The sequence below is a fragment of the Lepisma saccharinum genome, chromosome 4 (genome assembly GCF_977018435.1).
Source record: "Lepisma saccharinum chromosome 4, izLepSacc3.1, whole genome shotgun sequence".
Lineage (NCBI taxonomy): Eukaryota > Metazoa > Arthropoda > Insecta > Zygentoma > Lepismatidae > Lepisma > Lepisma saccharinum.
The window spans coordinates 38,366,927-38,386,137 of record NC_139232.1 but is presented as its reverse complement, the minus strand read 5'-3'; the positions used below and the strand labels follow the sequence as shown (position 1 = coordinate 38,386,137).

General features: G+C 38.7%; 1 protein-coding gene across 13 annotated transcripts in view; it reads right to left on the bottom strand.

Moving 5' to 3' along the window:
• The window catches only part of Camta (Calmodulin-binding transcription activator), an 816,835-nt gene that overhangs the window by 122,598 nt on the left and 675,026 nt on the right, over positions 1–19,211 (bottom strand). For 9 of the 13 annotated variants that reach the window (XR_014441594.1, XM_083120430.1, XM_083120424.1 and 6 more), the window contains 2 exons: positions 9,007–9,078; positions 41–242 (listed from right to left, as the gene is read on the bottom strand). Coding sequence is in view for 12 of the 13 variants with exons in the window: in XM_083120430.1 (XP_082976556.1) it covers positions 41–242; positions 9,007–9,078 (274 nt within the window). In the remaining variant the exon portion in view is untranslated. The remainder of the gene's footprint in view (positions 1–40; positions 243–9,006; positions 9,079–19,211) is intronic. The other 4 variants (XM_083120427.1, XM_083120429.1, XM_083120431.1 and 1 more) reach the window with 2 other exon arrangements.

Below are 19,211 nucleotides of genomic sequence, written 5' to 3'. Positions count from 1 at the left end.
ATGCATTTCTCGTGCACATGCATATTCACACGTTCATTGCCTTCACCCTTCACAACGCTTCCTGCCAGACGATACGGTACATGGCGAGTGGCGCACTCACACATGGGCTTAAGCTGGGAGACCAGCTCTTCCTTGGTCCACTCCTTTTTATCTCCCCAAAGAGCTAAGCTGGGTGTGATAACCAGCTTATTGTCATCAGGGTAGGGAACATTCAGGTAATGTACGAGAACTATATCAGGATTCTGAAACAAAAAATAATAAACATTAGTATTATTCATACACACATGGTTTCCACAATGAGATAAATACTAATTAATTAGGAAATCAAATACAAAATAATCAGGGTGTCAACAAATTTGTAAAAAACAAAATTCTTGGACTTTTCCAGGTTTATACAGACCAATAACCAAAATTTTCCAGACTGTACCATTAAGGGAAATCATGTATTTAAACGTATGTAAGAAGGTCACTATATTTTAGCTAAACACCACACTCAGATTTCCACTAAAGCAAGTATTTACAATATTTCCTGAATAGAAATTGATTGTTGGATAAGGATATCATGGGATGAGCTTTTATGTAATAAATGTCATGTACTGACTAATAACAAATAATTCTTTAATTTGTAAAAAAGTCATGACAAATATATCATACATACTAATACATTATTATCATAAAATTTAGTAATATATGTATTAATTCTAATATTTACCAAACACAAACCAAATCTTGGACAAATAAAGTGGAAAATTCCAACAGCCATTTGCTGTAGTATATTTCTACGTGAAAATAGCTCAAAACATGACCCAATTTCCTGGAGTATTTAATACACAATTTCTACTGTAACTACCGGTAATACCCAGAATATTAAACTGAGGTATAGTTTGTCATATTTTTTTTTGTTCAAAAACCTACCTTTAAGTACATACCTACTACAAAAATACTGATTTTTCCAGAAAAAACAGTAAATATACATGACACTCCCATGACTTTTCTAGGAAAAGTAAATTCCCTGACTTTTCCAGAATTACCAGGTTTTCCAGACTGGTAGACATCCGAATAATGTATAATTATTTTGTTTAAGAAAGTGACAACCTGCCCTCTGCAATTAGGGTTGGGGAGGAGGGGTTACAGCCCCGAGTCTCCATCTGCAAGCAAAGGGACATCTATTGGAGAAGAAAATATAGCAAAGCATCTGACATATCCTGGCCTAAAAGTTATAAAAGAAATCCTCACAATGGTGTTAGCCCGAGGACCACTACACACATGCATGCGAAAATGGCATAAAGAATAATCCATTATAAAAATGAGATGATTTCAAACAGGAATTAATTCATCAATTTTCAAATTCATATTTTCTTTATTATAGGGCGAGGTTCAGCCTGTGTGCTTTTGAGTGAAAAAGTGCTTCTTACACTTTCAAATAATGTTTTCGTTACAGCAGTACTGTAATGCTGTTGTATCACAATTAAATCACTAATTTATATGGAAAACAAAACAGAAATAACGAACAATTATATTTCATGTTTACAACAGTACTAAATCATTACAGAGCAAATGTATTTGAAGGCAGATTCAGTTTTTCACAAGAACCCAAACTGAAGTGATGGAAATATTATTTTATTACAAAACATGTATTTAATGACATTCCAAGCTACAAAAGAACTTCAGAGCTGGAAAGAGACCTGATGGCAAAGGGACAGACTTTCGAAGATGTGAAATTTGCCCGCCTTTCAGGAATAGAAAATGGAATCTCAAATATTTCTCCGATCACAGTTTGCTTCATAGAATGATATATCCTTATGCTGTATTCAACCTGTATACATTAAAGCGAAATTTGTTCCCAGACTGACCAATGGTGGAGACTGTGTGGATTTCACTTTCACATGAAAGATCTCCTGATAGTGTGGTGGTTAACAGTGTTGCATTGAAATAAAGTGTAGTACCTCTCCGATGGCGTAGTGGTAATATTGCCATCTTGTAATCAAGGGGTTCCAGGTGAAATACTTGGTAGAGGAACATATAGTGGTTCTGATTCCACATTAAACTGTAGGTCCAGTTCCGATTAACCTACATGTGCATTAAGTGGACTTAATATAAATTTGACTTTGCAATAAAGTGGCCCCAGGTTCGATTTAGATGTTCGTATCTCACTGTAGGCCCTGTCTTTGTATGAATTAGCAAATTTTTGATAACTGCGATTGTACAATTTTATTTCTATATATCGTTATGATTTGATTTTTGTTTTAGCATTCGCTTCTCTGACGCTTTTGGCTCATCGCGACGATAAGAATGAGTGATGATATGATGCAATTGATGAAGGGACATTCACAGCACCCATGCATCCCGGGCCGGGATTCGAACCCGGGATCTATAGAGTCGTAGAGCGCTGTGCTAACCCCTCCACCACGGAGGTTGGCTTTACCTGCGACGAGCAGAATGAACTATGAAATAGACGACGAGATAGATACATTCATGCTTAACTTGGGATTCGAACCTAGAGCCCCTGGTAACTGCACAGTCACTTCAAGAAGGAAAGACTGAGAGTAGAAAACATGAAAAATCAGGCTTATCAAATGGGAATTGTTGATGCATTCCAGCCATTGCTGTAGTCTCACGTTTCTTTACGGAGTATACTCTAAGTGTCGTGAAGAGAGGCATTTTTTTTTTTTTAAAAAAAGTGTGAAACACGGATTTTATGATAGCATGAAAACATAAAGGCAACAGTAGTATTTCACAGGCTACAGCACAGCATGTTGTTCTATTTTATTTTCTTGTTCATGTTGCTTTTGTGAATTTTCAGTTTATATACTATACAGTTAAAAACTTTATTAATACTGCTAATAACAGTACAAATGGAAAACTGGGAAGCAAATACTTTGAAGACCGTACTATAGTTACATTGAGCAATGCGAAAAAAGCAACAATTCTAATTTTTCGTCCCTTCCTTCTTTAAAACTGGAATAAAAATACTTCAATTGTCGAGTTTAAAGATACTGCCGATTTATGTGGAAAAGATAAACAAAAACATTGTTGAGACTTTCGCAAGGGGATTACTCAATATTTCGAAACCACAAGTCATGTTAAATCCAACGTCTACGTTGAAATGAAAGCAATAAAATGTTGACATAAATCACGTATTCGTACCATCTCCCCTTCTCAACATTATGTTCCCGATAACATTAAACCAGAAGTAGTTAACCGTGATAAGCTCACTGGAGTAATGGCCAAATTCTTATAAAAAATATAAACTAAACGAAAGTACGCATTGTAGCAGAAGGTGGCCTGTAGCCAGAATTTTATTTTGGGTGGGGGGAGCTTATCGCTTATCCGCACGGGCGTCGACAGATGGAATTAGTAGAAATAATAATGAGAATAATAATTATTACCACGGTTATAATTGTTATTTTACAATACAAGTTATTAAAAATTAACCAATTTTAAGCTAAATTTATTGTTATTATTAATATAAACATTGAAATACTTTGCTACTCGATGTACCACATGAATGAATATCCAACACAACTGTTGCTCATTATTTTTTTACATTTGTACAGTTATTGTAGTACTAAAGTTCATAGGTATCTGCTATTAATTTCTACATATTCCGTTCAAAAAAGGCTTTAAAAGTTAGGGGTAAATTTTACTAATAAAGTTTATATTGTGTGACCTTTGACACAGAAAACTATAAATTTTGGAAGCTGTGCATCAATTTATTCTTTGGACTAAATGGTAGAACATAAAAATATAACCTGGTTTCTCTATCATACAGTGAACTTTTTTTCAACCCAATGCAGTTTTTACTTTGGTTATAACTTTATTTGTGTTATTATTAATAAAATAACAAAGTTCTGCTTTTTTAAAACTTGAACAATGTCAACATCGATCCCATCGACACACCCTTCCGACGCCTATGCTTGCTTACAACTTATTATACGAGTACAAGATGTTTGATCCTGCTAAGGAAGTAAAATTACAGGGTGGCCACTCCAGGGCTATGATAAAATTCAAGTATAATCCCCTGTTTTCAAGGCGAAGTTTCCAAAAATTCAAGGGTAAAAGCAGATGTTTTCTCTATTTCAACTTTACGTCCTTACGTATTACCGCCTCTCAACCCCTCCTCCCAAATATATTAACAATATAAAGGGTCTGTGTGATTAAAATGTATTCAAAAATTCTAATTCACGTAAACAGTATATATACACACAGGGTGTCTCAAAAGTAATAGCGCAAACTGACACAGGTGAAATTACACGATAATAGAAGCAAAAAGTCTCAGTAAACATGGATCTGCAAACGAGCCGTTTTCGAGATAATCGAATGTGTGGTTATTACAAGCCGCCACGGACTTCATTGTTTGTAAACGTCGTCCTAGTTGGTAAAATGCTAATAATGTGTGGGTACAAGCCGTCACTGACTTCAGTGCTTGTAAACATCTTCCTAGTTGGTAAAATACCAATAATACAGTATGAAAAATCAAGAGATCTCATTGCTTTTATTGAACATTCTACTTACTTTAACAAGGAATACAGCACTACTTTACTAGTACGTATGATTTAAGTTACAATTACTGTACACTCGTACCTGTTAAAGGAGGTGTTCAAAGTGTCGTCCTTCCATCTGGATGCAATACTGTACGCGATTCCGCATTGAGTTTCGAATTCTTCCGAACACCCCCGGATCATTTCGGAATTGGTCACAAACATGTACAATTTTCTGTTCCAGTTCTTCAACCGTGTCAACGGGAGTGTGGTACACTACGCTTTGAGGTTACCTCAGACACAAAAATCCAAAGGATTTAGATCCGGTGACCTTGGGAGGCCACGGTACAGGTCTGCCTCGACCTATCCATCTTTGATATCTGCGTGTTAGATGTCGTCTTACAGCAGCAGCAAAATGTGCCGGTGCTCCATCATGAACATTTGTGGATCAAGGGGAACATCCTCAAGCAATCCTGGGAGATCATTCCGCAAGAACCGAAGGTACATCGGTCCATTGAGTCTTCCTGGAAGAATGTGTGGTCCAATGAGATGATCACCTAGTACCCCTAACCACACATTCAATGAGAAACGTTGCTGATGTGGTGCCTCATGAACAGCATGTGGGTATATTACACTCCAAACATGAGAATTATGAAAATTAAAAGTACCATCGCGTGTGAACCCCGCTTCTAAATAAAATGTTACTTGCAAAACGAGGGTCGAGTACAACCTGTTGTTGCATCCACTGACAAAACGTCACTCTAGGAACACAATCCGTATCACTGAGACACTGAACTCGTTGGAAGTGGTAAGGTTAGAGTGAATTGCGATGTAAAATTCTCCATACACTGCTGCGGCTTACTGGCACTTGGGCAGCAATTCTCCTCGTCGAGGTTCCTGGAGAGTGCTCTACTGCTTCCAACACCATGTCCTCATCTTCAGGCGCAATGCGTGCATGTCTACCTGCTCTCCTACCATCTTCGAAGCTCCCATGTTCTTTGAGACGCTGATGTACCCTAGTAAATGTGCGACTCTCGGGGTGCCTTCGAGCGGTGTATTTTTCTTGGTACAAGCTTGCAGCCTCCCGTACATTGCCGTTAGCCAAACCATACACAAAATGCATGTCCGCATACTCTTCGTTGCTGTAAGGTTCCATTTTCACTACGCAGTCCAGCACAACTGACGTGACTCCCACAGTGCGATTAGACTGTGTACTGATTGTATCCATACAACGCCACCTCTCGGAAATGTTCTGTTTTTTAAAAAAAGAGTAAATCTCGGACCGCGCAAGGAGTAAAGCACTTGGTGTTTACAAAATGCAATCAATGACGGCTTTTAACCACACATTATTAGCATTTTACCAACTAGGACGACGTTTACAAACAATGAAGTCAGTGGCGGCTTGTAATCACACATTCGGGATTATCTCGAAAACGGCTCTTTTGCAGACCCATGGTTACCGAGACTTTTTTGCTTCTATTATCGTGTACTTTCACCTGTGTCAGTTTGCGCTATTACTTATGAGACACCCTGTATATGTATTTAAAATATTTAATTTAAGCCGAGGATTTCACATACTCAGACTAGAAATACATCCACAAACACAAGTCAGAAATGTTACGGGATATAGTAATCTGCCAAAAATTGTTACTTCTATAAGAATTTCAAGAAATCAACTTCGAGATATCTTCCGTCTGTCAGATACATTGTTCTGCAAAGGACGCTAACAAAGTGAACGGATTGAGAGAATCTGTTTTATTTTGCACGCAGCTTTCTTTTCTCTTCCTTTCTCGATATAAATAGAAGCTAAACTATAAAAAAATTGCCTCAGGGCATTCACAAAAATGTATAAATTCAATGGGATTTGGATTAATAAAAGTTACAATTGTTCACGTCTACGAAGAAAAATTCAAGCAGATTTCATGCATAATTGCCGGAATTCAAGGAATTCCGGGTGAGTAGCCACTCTGAATTAATTATCACTAAACGCCATTTAAAATATATATTTGATTTGTAGGATTTCGGAGGGGGGGGGGGCTTCAGTCCCCTTAGCCCTGGCTACGTGCCTGCTAGCGAGTAAGGTTAACCATATGGTATACACCGCCGTATATCCTCAACTACATCCCTGTTCCATCACTGCTTTCCTTTACACCCGTTAAAGCGCAACGGCGTGGGGGCGAGTAAACTGTCATTACCACAGCGAAGAAACAATAAGAGATACTGCTCCCCCAGGCACGAGTTCACAGCCATCGATATAATTACAGACCAGCGTTTCCCGCTTGTAACACCTGACAGTCAATGCGCGTCCGAAATCAGCCTCCCGCTACTTCACTCTCGAGCTTATCGCCATGCCGTTAAGTCAACACGGGCCGAAGAAGCAGTGGAGGGGGGGAAGGGGAGGGAGGAAAGGGTGAGTGGGGAGATCTACGTGAGCGATGGAGGTGACGTGTTTGCGGCCAGCAGTTACAAAGTGGACATCAGAGGGCGCGACCCTGTCCGTGAGCCATTCATCTTACTTGGACCGTGCAGCCGTAGGGGGATGCGAGGGCGACGAGTACCCCCGCGAACTTTCCGCCATTAAACTGCATTGTGCGGATCGACCGTCCCCGCTGTTCCGCGAACATGCATGCATACATTTGCACACATACACGGATATAATGCACGTACTAATGAGAATAATTAGCATACACGTCTCTCCATCAGCACTTATTCTCTCTCTCTCTCTCTCTCTCTCTCTTTCTCTCTCTCGTGAATCACTTTCGGCTTCGGGTATGAAGATAACTTGCTCTTCGCGAGACGAAGGGCCGTCATGATATTCACAGTTGTTGGCCGCAATTAAAACTTTCGGCTGTCTCTCCGTGGCCGCAGGTAATGCACAAAAGGGGATAACTTTTGTTCTGTGTGTTTAGCACCATGTCATTACGTTATGTGGGGCGGTACGAAAATTCAGATTACCACTTCCTCCAGTTTCATCTGCATCACGTTTCAATTTTATTCGTATCCTCGCCTATCTCCCCCCCCCCCTTCTCTCACACAAACATACAGAGTTGTGTCGCCCTACAAGACTGACAAACGTTCATAGTGTGTACAGGGTATTAAGGCGAAAATCTTTCCCAAGTAATATTTAACTCTTATTTCTCTTTGTAGTCTACGGTTGATACAAGCAAAAAACAAAATGCAAGCAATACGTACATGCAAAAAAAAAACAAAAAAACATTTAACTCGTCGATGGCCAATTTCTACAATTACCATGTTTATTGCAGCATTTATTAATGTTTAACCCTAGCTTACCAGAATGGGAAAGGGGGGGGGGGTCCTAGGTCAAACTGTGAACATTTTTTATTAAAAATTGAATAATTTTGAAATTAGAATTAAGTTAGAATTGAATTACTTATTAAATAGCACTGTTCCTAAGACTGCTCCCAATGTTTTCTGCATTACTTTTGTTCATAAAATCGTAAAGTTAACGTACTAGGGAGGCAAAATTTACGTGGTGGGGCTATTAGGTCGCCTTTGGGATGTGTGTTCCGACATTATATTCATACCAGTGACAGTGTACAATTGGTTGGTAACGATGGTATTTTTTGTAATTACTATATAACTGCACCTACACAAACTAAAAATCATTTTAGTGAATAATACAATGCATGTCATACTCATGCAATAATTGGTTCTTGTTTTTTTATTAATGATGGTAATTTTTGAAATTATTATAATTATTATACATATATAACTGCACCTATATAAACAACAATGAAGCAGTGATTCAATAAGAAAACGTTTTCTTGAATTTTAGCGGTGAAAAAATGTGTGGGGCAGAGGTTCTCAAACTGTGGTACGTGTACCCCTAGGGGTACATGAGCTACTTGAAGGGGGTACGCAATCAGCTCGGAGAGTGGTTTTTCATCCATGGTGTACCTAAAAGCAAGTACCGAAACAGACTAAATTTGGAGCCGAATCTCCGCTTGGAAGTTCCAAGTACACAACCAGACATCAAGAACTGTGTCAGGCTATGCAGGCACATTCTATCACTAGAAACTCAGAGGATTTACAATAAAAACTCCAAGCACGATGCTTCACAGTTTGTTAACAAACTTATTTGTATTCTTTAGTTTTTTCAATAACTCTGAAAAAAGTATATGGAAATTGAAGTATTTTATATAATTCTTAGCATGCATGTGTTTCACATTTTTATTTTTGTAACTAATCATAAAGATTGTAATCGTAGGATTCTAACGTTTATTTGTTTACAATCTTTCCACACACACAGCCAGAATGCCATTTTGCTCCACTGCAGATACACACACGCATCCAATATATCAGAAATGATCCACCAATCACGCAGCCAAAACAAAATACCCAAAACCCAATATTCGGAGAAAACTTATGGTGGGGGTACATTAGACGTTTACTTACGACTATAGGGTACAATGAGAAAAAAGTTTGAGAACAATGTAATATAGAGGATGTATCCCATAGACTACGCACTTATCACTTCAGTGGATACTGGTTAAATAGAACTTACCTGCAAAAGCCAGTAGCACCTTCTATGAAATGTGGGAAGAATAGCTGAATGCACGTAGCAGCCGTATATACACTGAAACAAACAAGAACAATTCGTCAGAAATAAAGCACAGAAGACAACTATGGTCATTTTTTTCAGCAATTAAATTTATTTTAAAAAATAACCAACAAATTATTCCAATCAATATCAATAAATAGCCATCATTGCATAACGAACTATTATTTTGCAAATCGTCCCATTATTCTAAATTTTAGTCACACAAGTACATATCACTCCATAAATGTTCTGTATTAATCAATTTTAGACGCTATTTGCTCAATGTTTAGTATACGTTTTATTTACCGGAGTCAAAATGTTTGTGTGTCCAAAATTGTCTACACCGATCAGTCTGGTTAGAAATTCTTAAAGAGCTGTATTAACATAGTAAATGCGCTTAACATAAGTCGATTGTTCTAGTAGATACAATGAACTCTACAAATATAACCTGTAGCTTCATTCAAATCATAAAATAGATTGCAATTGGAATATATATACAAGTAGATTAAAGAGTACATGTGATGGCCTCAAATTATAATGAAGTCAGAGCACAAACTAATAGTCATTTCTGAGAAACCAAAATGATTGTTGTAAAACGATCAGAAGATCAATTGGTGTGTTCATAACGATGTGATCAGAGAAGGCTATTAAAAAATAGCACGTCTCATAGCAGCTTTTATGTTGAAATATCTTGCCAAAATGAAATGGCAAGCGTTTTATCAGTAACTCAACAAATTTCTTCAATCAACAAATAATTTTATAAATTTCATGGTACTTTCTTTAGTTTGAACCTATTTGCAAAATATTAACTTCAGATTTAGACATTTGAATTGAACCACGTGCCGTCAATATACGATATATCCATTTACGGATAGGGAAGCGACACGTGGCACATGTCGCTTGGGAACGAGCCAATGAACAGCAACATTTAATATTGTAGTGGCAAGCACTGGCGTACGTAGGATTTTTTTCGGGAGGGGCTGGAATTGTAAACGTGGATATTACATGGCTGAAGGGTGGGATATACAATAAAATATTTCGTACATTTAGATATCTCTACTCTTAAAAATTAGGAAAATGGCAATTGGGAGTCATTTTAACGGAGGTTTGCATTTATCACTCTGGTTTCTCCAGCGTATTCACCGTTTTTATTTGAAAATGTTGATTTTCTCAACATTTCGAAGAGGGCTGTGGCCCCATCAGGGGGTCTCTGCGTACGCCAGTGGTAGTATGACAGGCCGCACAAGCCTGCGTTCGATTGGTGAAATTCTTGAGCTATGACACATGTCACTTCTGTGTGAAATATATTTAGATTAGATAAAGATTACGAATATAGTTCACTGTAATTTTCACACCAGCACACCAGTGACATTGTTATTGTCTTACCTTGTTGATGATGCTTGCGCATTCCGATAGAAGTCATCCAACAAGAAGCAACACTCCAAACGCCTGATATGTATGCATCCTAAAATGATATACCGGCGGGCGGGATGCATAAGTATCAGGAACAAAAAATGTAAAGCAAAATTGGAGTTGACATCTGGGACACGGTTCAGAATGCGGGCAAGTCTGTGGCACTATTTCTCGTAGGATTTAGCACACACAAATTTGAGACACACAAGAAATCTGAAAACCTGAATGTGTATGGGAACTTTCGGGGAATGACCGCACAATTCGTTCACTTGCTCGAAATGGTTCATACTGCTTAAGTGAAACAGTGGTAATGGTAGAACGTGGCATGAAGATAGGAGATCATGTGTTCCCTGTGTTTAATCCCACATCCACCTTTTATGTCATTGACTGGGTGATTGAATTAGGTTGTTTTACGTCGTTCCACTTTTGGCTAATCGCGACGATTAGGATGATTGATGATATGATGAAGGTGATGAGGAACATTCACAAAGGACACCCATGCCCAGGCCGGGATTCGAATCATCCGGGAACCTAGGCGTAGTAGGGCGATATAAAAACCACTCTGCCACGCAGGTAGGCACGTCATCGTGATTTGGCTAACAAGATAGAACATGGCCGCCAAATAGCACACACAAAGGCATTCAAATTAAAGATTTTACAAAACGAGAGGTGTAAGGGGTGGCCTTTCGGAATGCCCTCAAATTACCTCCCTTTCACGTACTACACCCTGGAAACCGCACTCTCGCAGCCAGACGGAGCCACGGAGCACGTCCCACAGCCAGTCTAATGGTCCGTGGGGTTTGCCTTCCGTGTCTTGTTCCTTCACCCATTTCATTCTCCTCGTCGCGTTAGCCACAAGCTATAGGAAAAGGTGCGTAATAATGAAACCAATTTACAAAGCTCTAGCCTGAACATACATTTCCACGAGGTTATGCAGTAAGAAAGGCGCGACTACTCCTGATTCTCTTGTTTTGTTTGTGAAAATAAGAAATGCCCATCATGCACTGAATCCCTCATTTACTTCCCGTTACATCACAACAAGAGAAAAAGTCACAGAGGACTTAATCTTCCCCTGCTGCTCCAGGCGATAGCGGGGTTACACAACCTGGCATGCGCACCAGAAATTCTCGTCCCATGGTACCGATTCCAGACGCCAACTCTCTTAGATCGATCGGACCAATAAATCATGAAACAGAAGAAAATTGCGGAGAAATGGACCACCCAGAAGGAAGAAGAAAGAATTGGGGGAGGAAAGGAATTATAGAAGGAAATGGGAGGAAACAAAAAAGAAATCGAGCTCGGAAACAAGCAGAGCTTTCCCGGAGTCGTTTCTGCAACATTACGGGATCAAAACGCAAATCATCACCGGGACCTCCTCCCCTTCCCCCTTCTTTCATTCTACCCCACTTCCCTCGGAGAAGTCACGAACCGGATATTATTTTGAGGGTCTGATACAAATCCTATCTCGCTTTCGAACCGCTTCGGAAGGAACATTTCATGAATAATCGAATCTACGATTCTTAACGTAAATCCGCTTCTGAATATTGCTACAGGGAGACATTAGTAGGAGGAAGTTTAACAGATATTAATCCAAATGATCAAGGTGAAACACAAAAGTGTATTTTAAAAGACGCCCCTCTAGATTCGAAGCGACCGCACGTACACTCTGTTCCAACTATCTCTGGAGCAGGCGAACGAAAAGAAGTTACTGCGCAATTAGTGACGAGAGACGGCTCCACCAATGAACAAGCGAGAGGAACGGGATTGCGTGGAGGGAGAAAGCTACTGCAGTTCCTACTCGATCCTCCCTCTCTGTCGCTATGCGCTGTCTTGCTCCAGGGATAACCTGGACAGGGTACAGACACCTAATAGCAATTTTCAAAAATGGAGCAAACGCCGATAACGTAGCTAGAATTTTGTTTTTGGGGGTTCAGAACCCGGAAGCTACATTATACAAACTATTGGTACCATTTTCAAGTATTACAACAGAGCGAATTCTTCTAGTAAAGCCCGAGATTCAATGCGTATACTGAAGGTAAAAAAATGGCCTTTGAAGCCTAAGAGAGGTTACGGAAGTGTATTTGCATTCGAGGCCTCTTTCCTGACACTTTTAGATAATCGTGACGATGGAGATGAATGAATTATGATTAGATGAACAATTGTCACAAAGGAACAGTCATGCCCATGCCAGAACTGGAATCTTCGGTGACTACATCGTAGATCGACCACTCGATACGTTCTGCCACTAGGGAGGCTACGAAGGACTAAGGTAGAGATTTCACACCGAAGCGACAACTGACACGCGTCACTTGGGAACATTTCATACCAAAGCCGCCTCCCCCACGGGGTAGTGGTAAGGCCGTCGCCTTGTAAGCAAGGAGCCCCGGATTTGATCTCGATTGAGCCACAAGGTACCGTGGTTCGGATCCCACTTTAAACTTTGGCCCAGCCGATTAGCCTATTTGAACATAACGTGGTCTTCAACTTTGAACACAGAAGCGACATAACAAGCTATACAAGCCTCATTCTATTGGTGCAATCTTCGAGTGCTGTCTGTCGCTTCGATGTGAAATCTTCTGAAAGAAACGACATAATAATCTTGCATACCATGTTGAAGGGTATGACGAGGGTCAATAATATGTTAATTAATACGGAATAACTTTTCACAGCAATGATTCATGGGGACAAAATATGTTCCAAACCACATTTTAGGTAATAATTGCGTACTTTCAAAATAATTCTGAACTTTTCAATTTTTTTTGACTATGCATTTGGGAGTTGCAACCCCTCCGTTGCGGACAATATGTTCTACGCCATTCACAAATACAAACCTTTTATCGATTTCAGTCCATACGAGAAAAGTCGTATTTAGTATAAATTAACAATTGATGATAGAACAAAGTAAACTGACATCAGTGGAAGGAAACTAAGTTTTATTAACATCACGAAGATTCATAAACATTCATAAATATTCAATATGTTTCACAATACCAATACACTGTTGGTGGAAAAGTAGCCGTTGTTATAACACCGGCACATTTTTGACAGCAGTGGTTTATACACAGCGCATTTCACATATCTAGGGTTGCCAGACATCTTGTTTTTACAGAATTGTCCAATATTCAACACTGTTTTGATGTCCTCTAGAATTTTGTGTTTTAAGTTCACTTTATGCACAGTAAGGCTCATCAGGACTGGACCTACAGTTTAAAGTGGGATCCGAACCACTTGTGCCTCCACCGGGTATCGAACTAGAGTTTTGTATGGGACGCATATTTGTCCTGTATTTGGACACTAATATTTTAAAATATCTCGAACCGATCTAAGAAGAAGTCGATCTCAGGCTAATCTTTTCCCCCCTAATTTATTGCCATGTTTCTGTGGTTAACGCACACCAAATCAGAAGTTTACTGTCAGTGAATGCTATATAGAAAAAAATATCGTACAATATATTACAATAATAAAATATTATTTATCATGTTTCGTAATGTTTTATAATGATTTTTTTACATTCACGTTCAGCACGTGTATCCTGAATTGGTAAAGAAGTAATATGGCAACCTTACACATATATGAATCCACAATGCGACTTCCTTAGCCCACTAGTCATTTGGCCACGCTCGCGACTCTGGCGGAGCAACAGAATTCGCACTCCAAGTGCCAGTAGAACTCGATCTGTTTTCTGCTCATGCTTTACACGTTCTCTTAACATAAATAGCTACATTACACGAGTAGTAAATACGTGAAGTGGTAACATTAATTCTGACTTACACTGTACTTAAAATTGGGACAAACTACATAACACCACATCAATGATAGCCTGTATGGTCTTGTTACATTATTTTATTTTCTGTTATGAGCTTTGTTTGTTATCTAGTTAAAAATGGCACATGTGTTGCATTAGATATAGAGAAGAGCCTGCTTGACATAATCAATATTTAGCTTCGATGTATGGACTGAATCCCACGTAAGTAATGATGATCGTAACTAATAATACATGGTTCGGATCAAATCGGGAATTACGTGGAAATCAATTAATATTATACCAAATCCCGATGAAGCCATAACTGGTTGGACCATCAATTGCATTCAGAGGCTTTCAAATACACCACGATTTAGTTGTTCTAATATTACACGCATAAATCATATTAAATTTATGTTCCTGCTTTGTTCATCCTACACAATTGTTTCAAACAGCTGTAATGTTATATTCTGGTTTCAAAAAAAGTAAGATAAAATCAACAAAAAAAGCAGCAGCTGCTTTTTGCGGTGCGTATATTAATGTTTGTTTTACAGTACAAGCATACAATTTAACGTATCCCGCTGCATATTTGTATTTGCCAACACTACGCAAATACATGATCTGTTTCCAACAGTATGTTATTATTAGTTGTTATGTACATATATATCTCATCCTCATTTTGAAATAATGCTAATGTAAGCGATACCGTGCAATACTTTTAGCAATAGAGCACTTCTATTTGTAGCAAGATTATGGTAGTTATAGGACCATTATGAAAGTTGCTTTGGGGGAACATGTATCATAATGTTATGAAGTGAAAATGTAGTTTTGGAGAAATTTCGAGATGTATCAAAAATCGTTTGATCAACTTGAAGAAATTTGCCATTCCATCCTCCTTTAACGTAGCAACTTTGGAGAAAGAGATTGATTATTACCATACGTCCATTGAAGTTATTCCGGACGTCCTGGAATTTCAGGCATAACAGACAGTTCCAACAACAACAACAACAAAAATAATGGCAAATAAAAATACTAGATAATAAATCTCCATAAGGCAATATCATTGTCGAGCACATATTGCACCTTAGTTCGGATCGCACTTTAAACTGTAGGTCCAGTCCCTGTTAGCCTATTTGAGTATAACGCGAATTTAAAGGTGTATTTTGACTTCATCAATTTTATCTCATCAACATACATCAAAATTAATCGCGATCAAGTGTTGTATCCACTATTTTCAAGGAAGCAAGCTGTTACGTACAGTGTCCAGCAACAAAAATGAGACACCTGACCTGGAACCTGAAATACTCACATCCCTGCATGACGTTATGTGTGTTGGGGGATGTCCGAACTTTCTATTGAAGATTTACTATTGAAGTTCTTTGGTAGCAGAAGAGTTAGGCAACACACATAACGCCGTGCAGGGAAGTGAGTATCTCAGGATCTAGGTGCGCCACTTTTATTGCGGGCAATTGCACTTCTACGCAGATGGGGAAATACCCTTCTATGTATGCCGATGGGGACAACACGATGACTCAACCAGAGAGCCTTCTCACGTACTGGTAAAAATTGAAAAGCTTATATGTACTTTAACTAGAGCTTATGTATCTTTACAAGCAATATTTACAGTTTTTATCTTTTTCTTTTATTTTAAGAGGATTTTATACCAAAAGAGATGAACAGTCACTGGGCATCTACGTCGGTATTTATATAAGTAAACTGAAGACACTTCTTGCGCCATTGATTTGGAGATTATTGATTATTTTCCCATCAGCGTCGTTAGGGGTTGGTCCATCAGCTTGGCATAGTAAGTTGGAAGTATACTTCATATATGACGTCATCAGAGAAAGGTTATGACACATTATAACACATGAGTTAAAATGTATTTAAATAACAGCCTTTCTTTCCAAATAAAGTCGTCTATGACGCATTTAAACTTTCAAAAGTAAAATACGATGAAATCAAAGTTAGAACATCAAACTGTAGTGTAATGCCCAAGGGTGTTACAAAGCGTAACGCTGTGGAGTAGCTCAATGTTGTTGATCTACATCCATCAATCTAGGTACGAGTTTAAATCGCAATCTTATAATTTGCGCCGACGGAAACACAGCAATGTCGAAAGCGCAAGATTAACATATATTCGAGCCGGGAAGATGAGAAATTGCAAATGGTGCTGCAGTAGTTATGAATATATGTTGTCCATGTCTTTTTTTATTAACCATGTCGACGACAATGGCATTTCCTGCCCGAGCGGAACGGCGAGTTTGAATGACGGCATTCCGCCGGTGTTTATCGTTGCAGGTGACACAGAGATCCGAGTGATGAATGGCGGTCAGGGAGGGGAGCAGAAGAAGATGATATACGATTCCAGAAGCGATTCCTCGCGCGTGATAGGATTGGCTCTATCCTGGAAATTAATAAAGTCAGTTAATGGGTGACAACCTGGAGAATCTTCAGCGGGAAACACGCCATGAATCATCCGTCTTCCCCAATCTCCTGTTGTTCCCTGGGCTCTCCTTCCTTCTCCACCGTCGAAGGAGAGAAATGAAACTTGTCACGGGGTCCAGAAATGCTACTTCACTCGCGAGATGAGTCTTCGCCAGAAGACACAAAGGGAGAAAAAGCCCCCGTGGAATCTGAAATTTGTCCGAATGTTCTTTTTTGCCCCTGGAAAAAAAAGTGGACCGTGCCGAGAGGTTTTATGGAAACGGCGGAAAGTTATTGGATGGAATGATGAAACACTTTCGAGAAAATCCTTGAAAGACGTTACGCACACGAAAGTAATAGCGCTTAAGAAAAGTATACTTTGAAAAACACAATTTCACTCACATGTTATAAAAGTTATATCTACAGGGTAATTGTGAATTAATTACAAATAAGTGCAAAAACTATAAAATCTGTAATAGGCTATATATATAACACAACAGAATAAAACAGTATACCTAGTAAAAACAAAAACTTTTTCAGTGTAATCAAGTTCAGGGTGGTAATTTCAAGTATGATTACAAGCTGTATGCTCGTATGCACCAAGGGTACCCAAAAATACAGGTAATAGAAATGTAAACAGTCAAATTTGATCGAATGTAGGTGAGGAATTGTCACATCATTATAGAATTACGTAACTACACTTGGCATCAGATGATGCTACCAAAATTTTTACTGATCCACATACGCGACAATTAATATTCCAAAAATGAAGAAAATATTTAAAATTGGACCATACTCTTAGGTTACGTCCATACAAGTGGTTAATAGTGTATGAAATAACTGCACTACGATGGGATAGTAAATAATATTTTGTAATTCATATCATGTACATATAATTAATCTTTGGATTATTTAAGCACTGACATTTCTCCGTTGTACCGCAGAATACTACTTTGAAAAATGTAGGTACTTATTTCTTTTTTCAAAGCCTGCTACCAGATTTAACTTCTGTTTATTGCCGATTTTTCCAATACTTATTACAAGTGACCCATATTCTTCCACTCGTGTATAAGGTACAACATTGCATTATCACGTGCAGGCATATGGAGGCAGGACAACACACATTCACAATCCCGGCCATTTGTGGAAGTGATACGCTCAACGCCACGCTCCAGCCGATTTTCTTCCACTTCTCAGGGTTTATTGGAGGCTGGGTGAACCCTAGAGCTGCACCATGCAGACAAAATGCTGGAAAAATTCCCACGATGATTATATATGTTGTGCGATAGTGCGAATCATGCCGGAATAGTTGGAGTTCATTTCGTTCCAATGTAGAAACAATGTCGGTTATTTTCACCGCATACAAGAATCATTAGGACGAGACAATCTATCTATACGTGAACTGGCGATGTTTTCTTGCTCCGTGCGTCTGGTTCGCCAAAGTGTCTCCGCTCGTAATCAAATGCGCCGACTTTCACGACAGCGAGGATAACTTGGTGTGGCACCGCAAGGAAGACGAAGATCCAAGATCCTTCCTTTGCTCTACAATGAACCCCTAGGGAATGCGGATTCACACTTTGCCAAACTGGAGAAGACATTATTCTATGTAATGAGAGAGGCGAGATACAATCAACTCAATTTCTGCACATGGATATCCAGCACGTCAGAAGTACTTCGCGAGTATTCAGTAAGCGTAGTCTAACTTCTGGAAACCCATCAAGGAAATTATTTCATTCGATCTCTCTCATTTCCTGTATGTGAAGCAGGGTTTGAAAAAAACATTTTTTTAAAAAAAAAACAATCCACCTCGGCCCAGGTGGGTTTAATCGTTTTTTTCGGGTTTAATTGGGTTTTGTCGAGCTTTTATAAATAAAATGTGAATGCATGTAATAATTCACATTTGTAATTGCCGCTCAACCTACCCACTATTACGCAGAACGTAATAGTTGTGTTATTGTAATAATGTAGTAATCATGTAATTCTATGCTGTTTGGTATACAAACTGCAGCAACTAATGTATTCAATGTTGAGCAAACATAAATATACATTGCTGTTCAACATACATATTGGAATCTTTTGTCTAAAGTACCTGCAGAATCTACAGCTTAATATAGGCCTATGTAACTTCTTAATAAAGATTAAAAGTTTGTATTGGTTACTGAGCTCTGATATTTCGTTCTACTTCATTTCAATATTACAAGTGACGTGCATTTTAGATAGAAAAAATAATCTCGAGTTATAATGACAGTCGTGATCGCATTCTAGGAATCTAAAATGCAATCTTCATTAGCATACACCTCTATGACGTTCCTTCATTTCAGAAATATTGAAATACCAAAGTTAATGGAAAAAAACCCACTGGGTTTTAAAATATTTTTTTCAAGTGGGCCCAATCCTGATGTGAAGTAACACAAAACTGACCCAAGATTTATAGATTCTCTCACCTTCAGACACGAACAACTATTGATGGAAGGGTTTATTGATAAGCTTAAGAGAAAACTTAGTCTGAAGCTATCCCCAGGACATAGCAAAGTGCCATGGAGGCATATGGGTAATGGGGAGGTAGATTCTCATGCATGCACGACCGGAT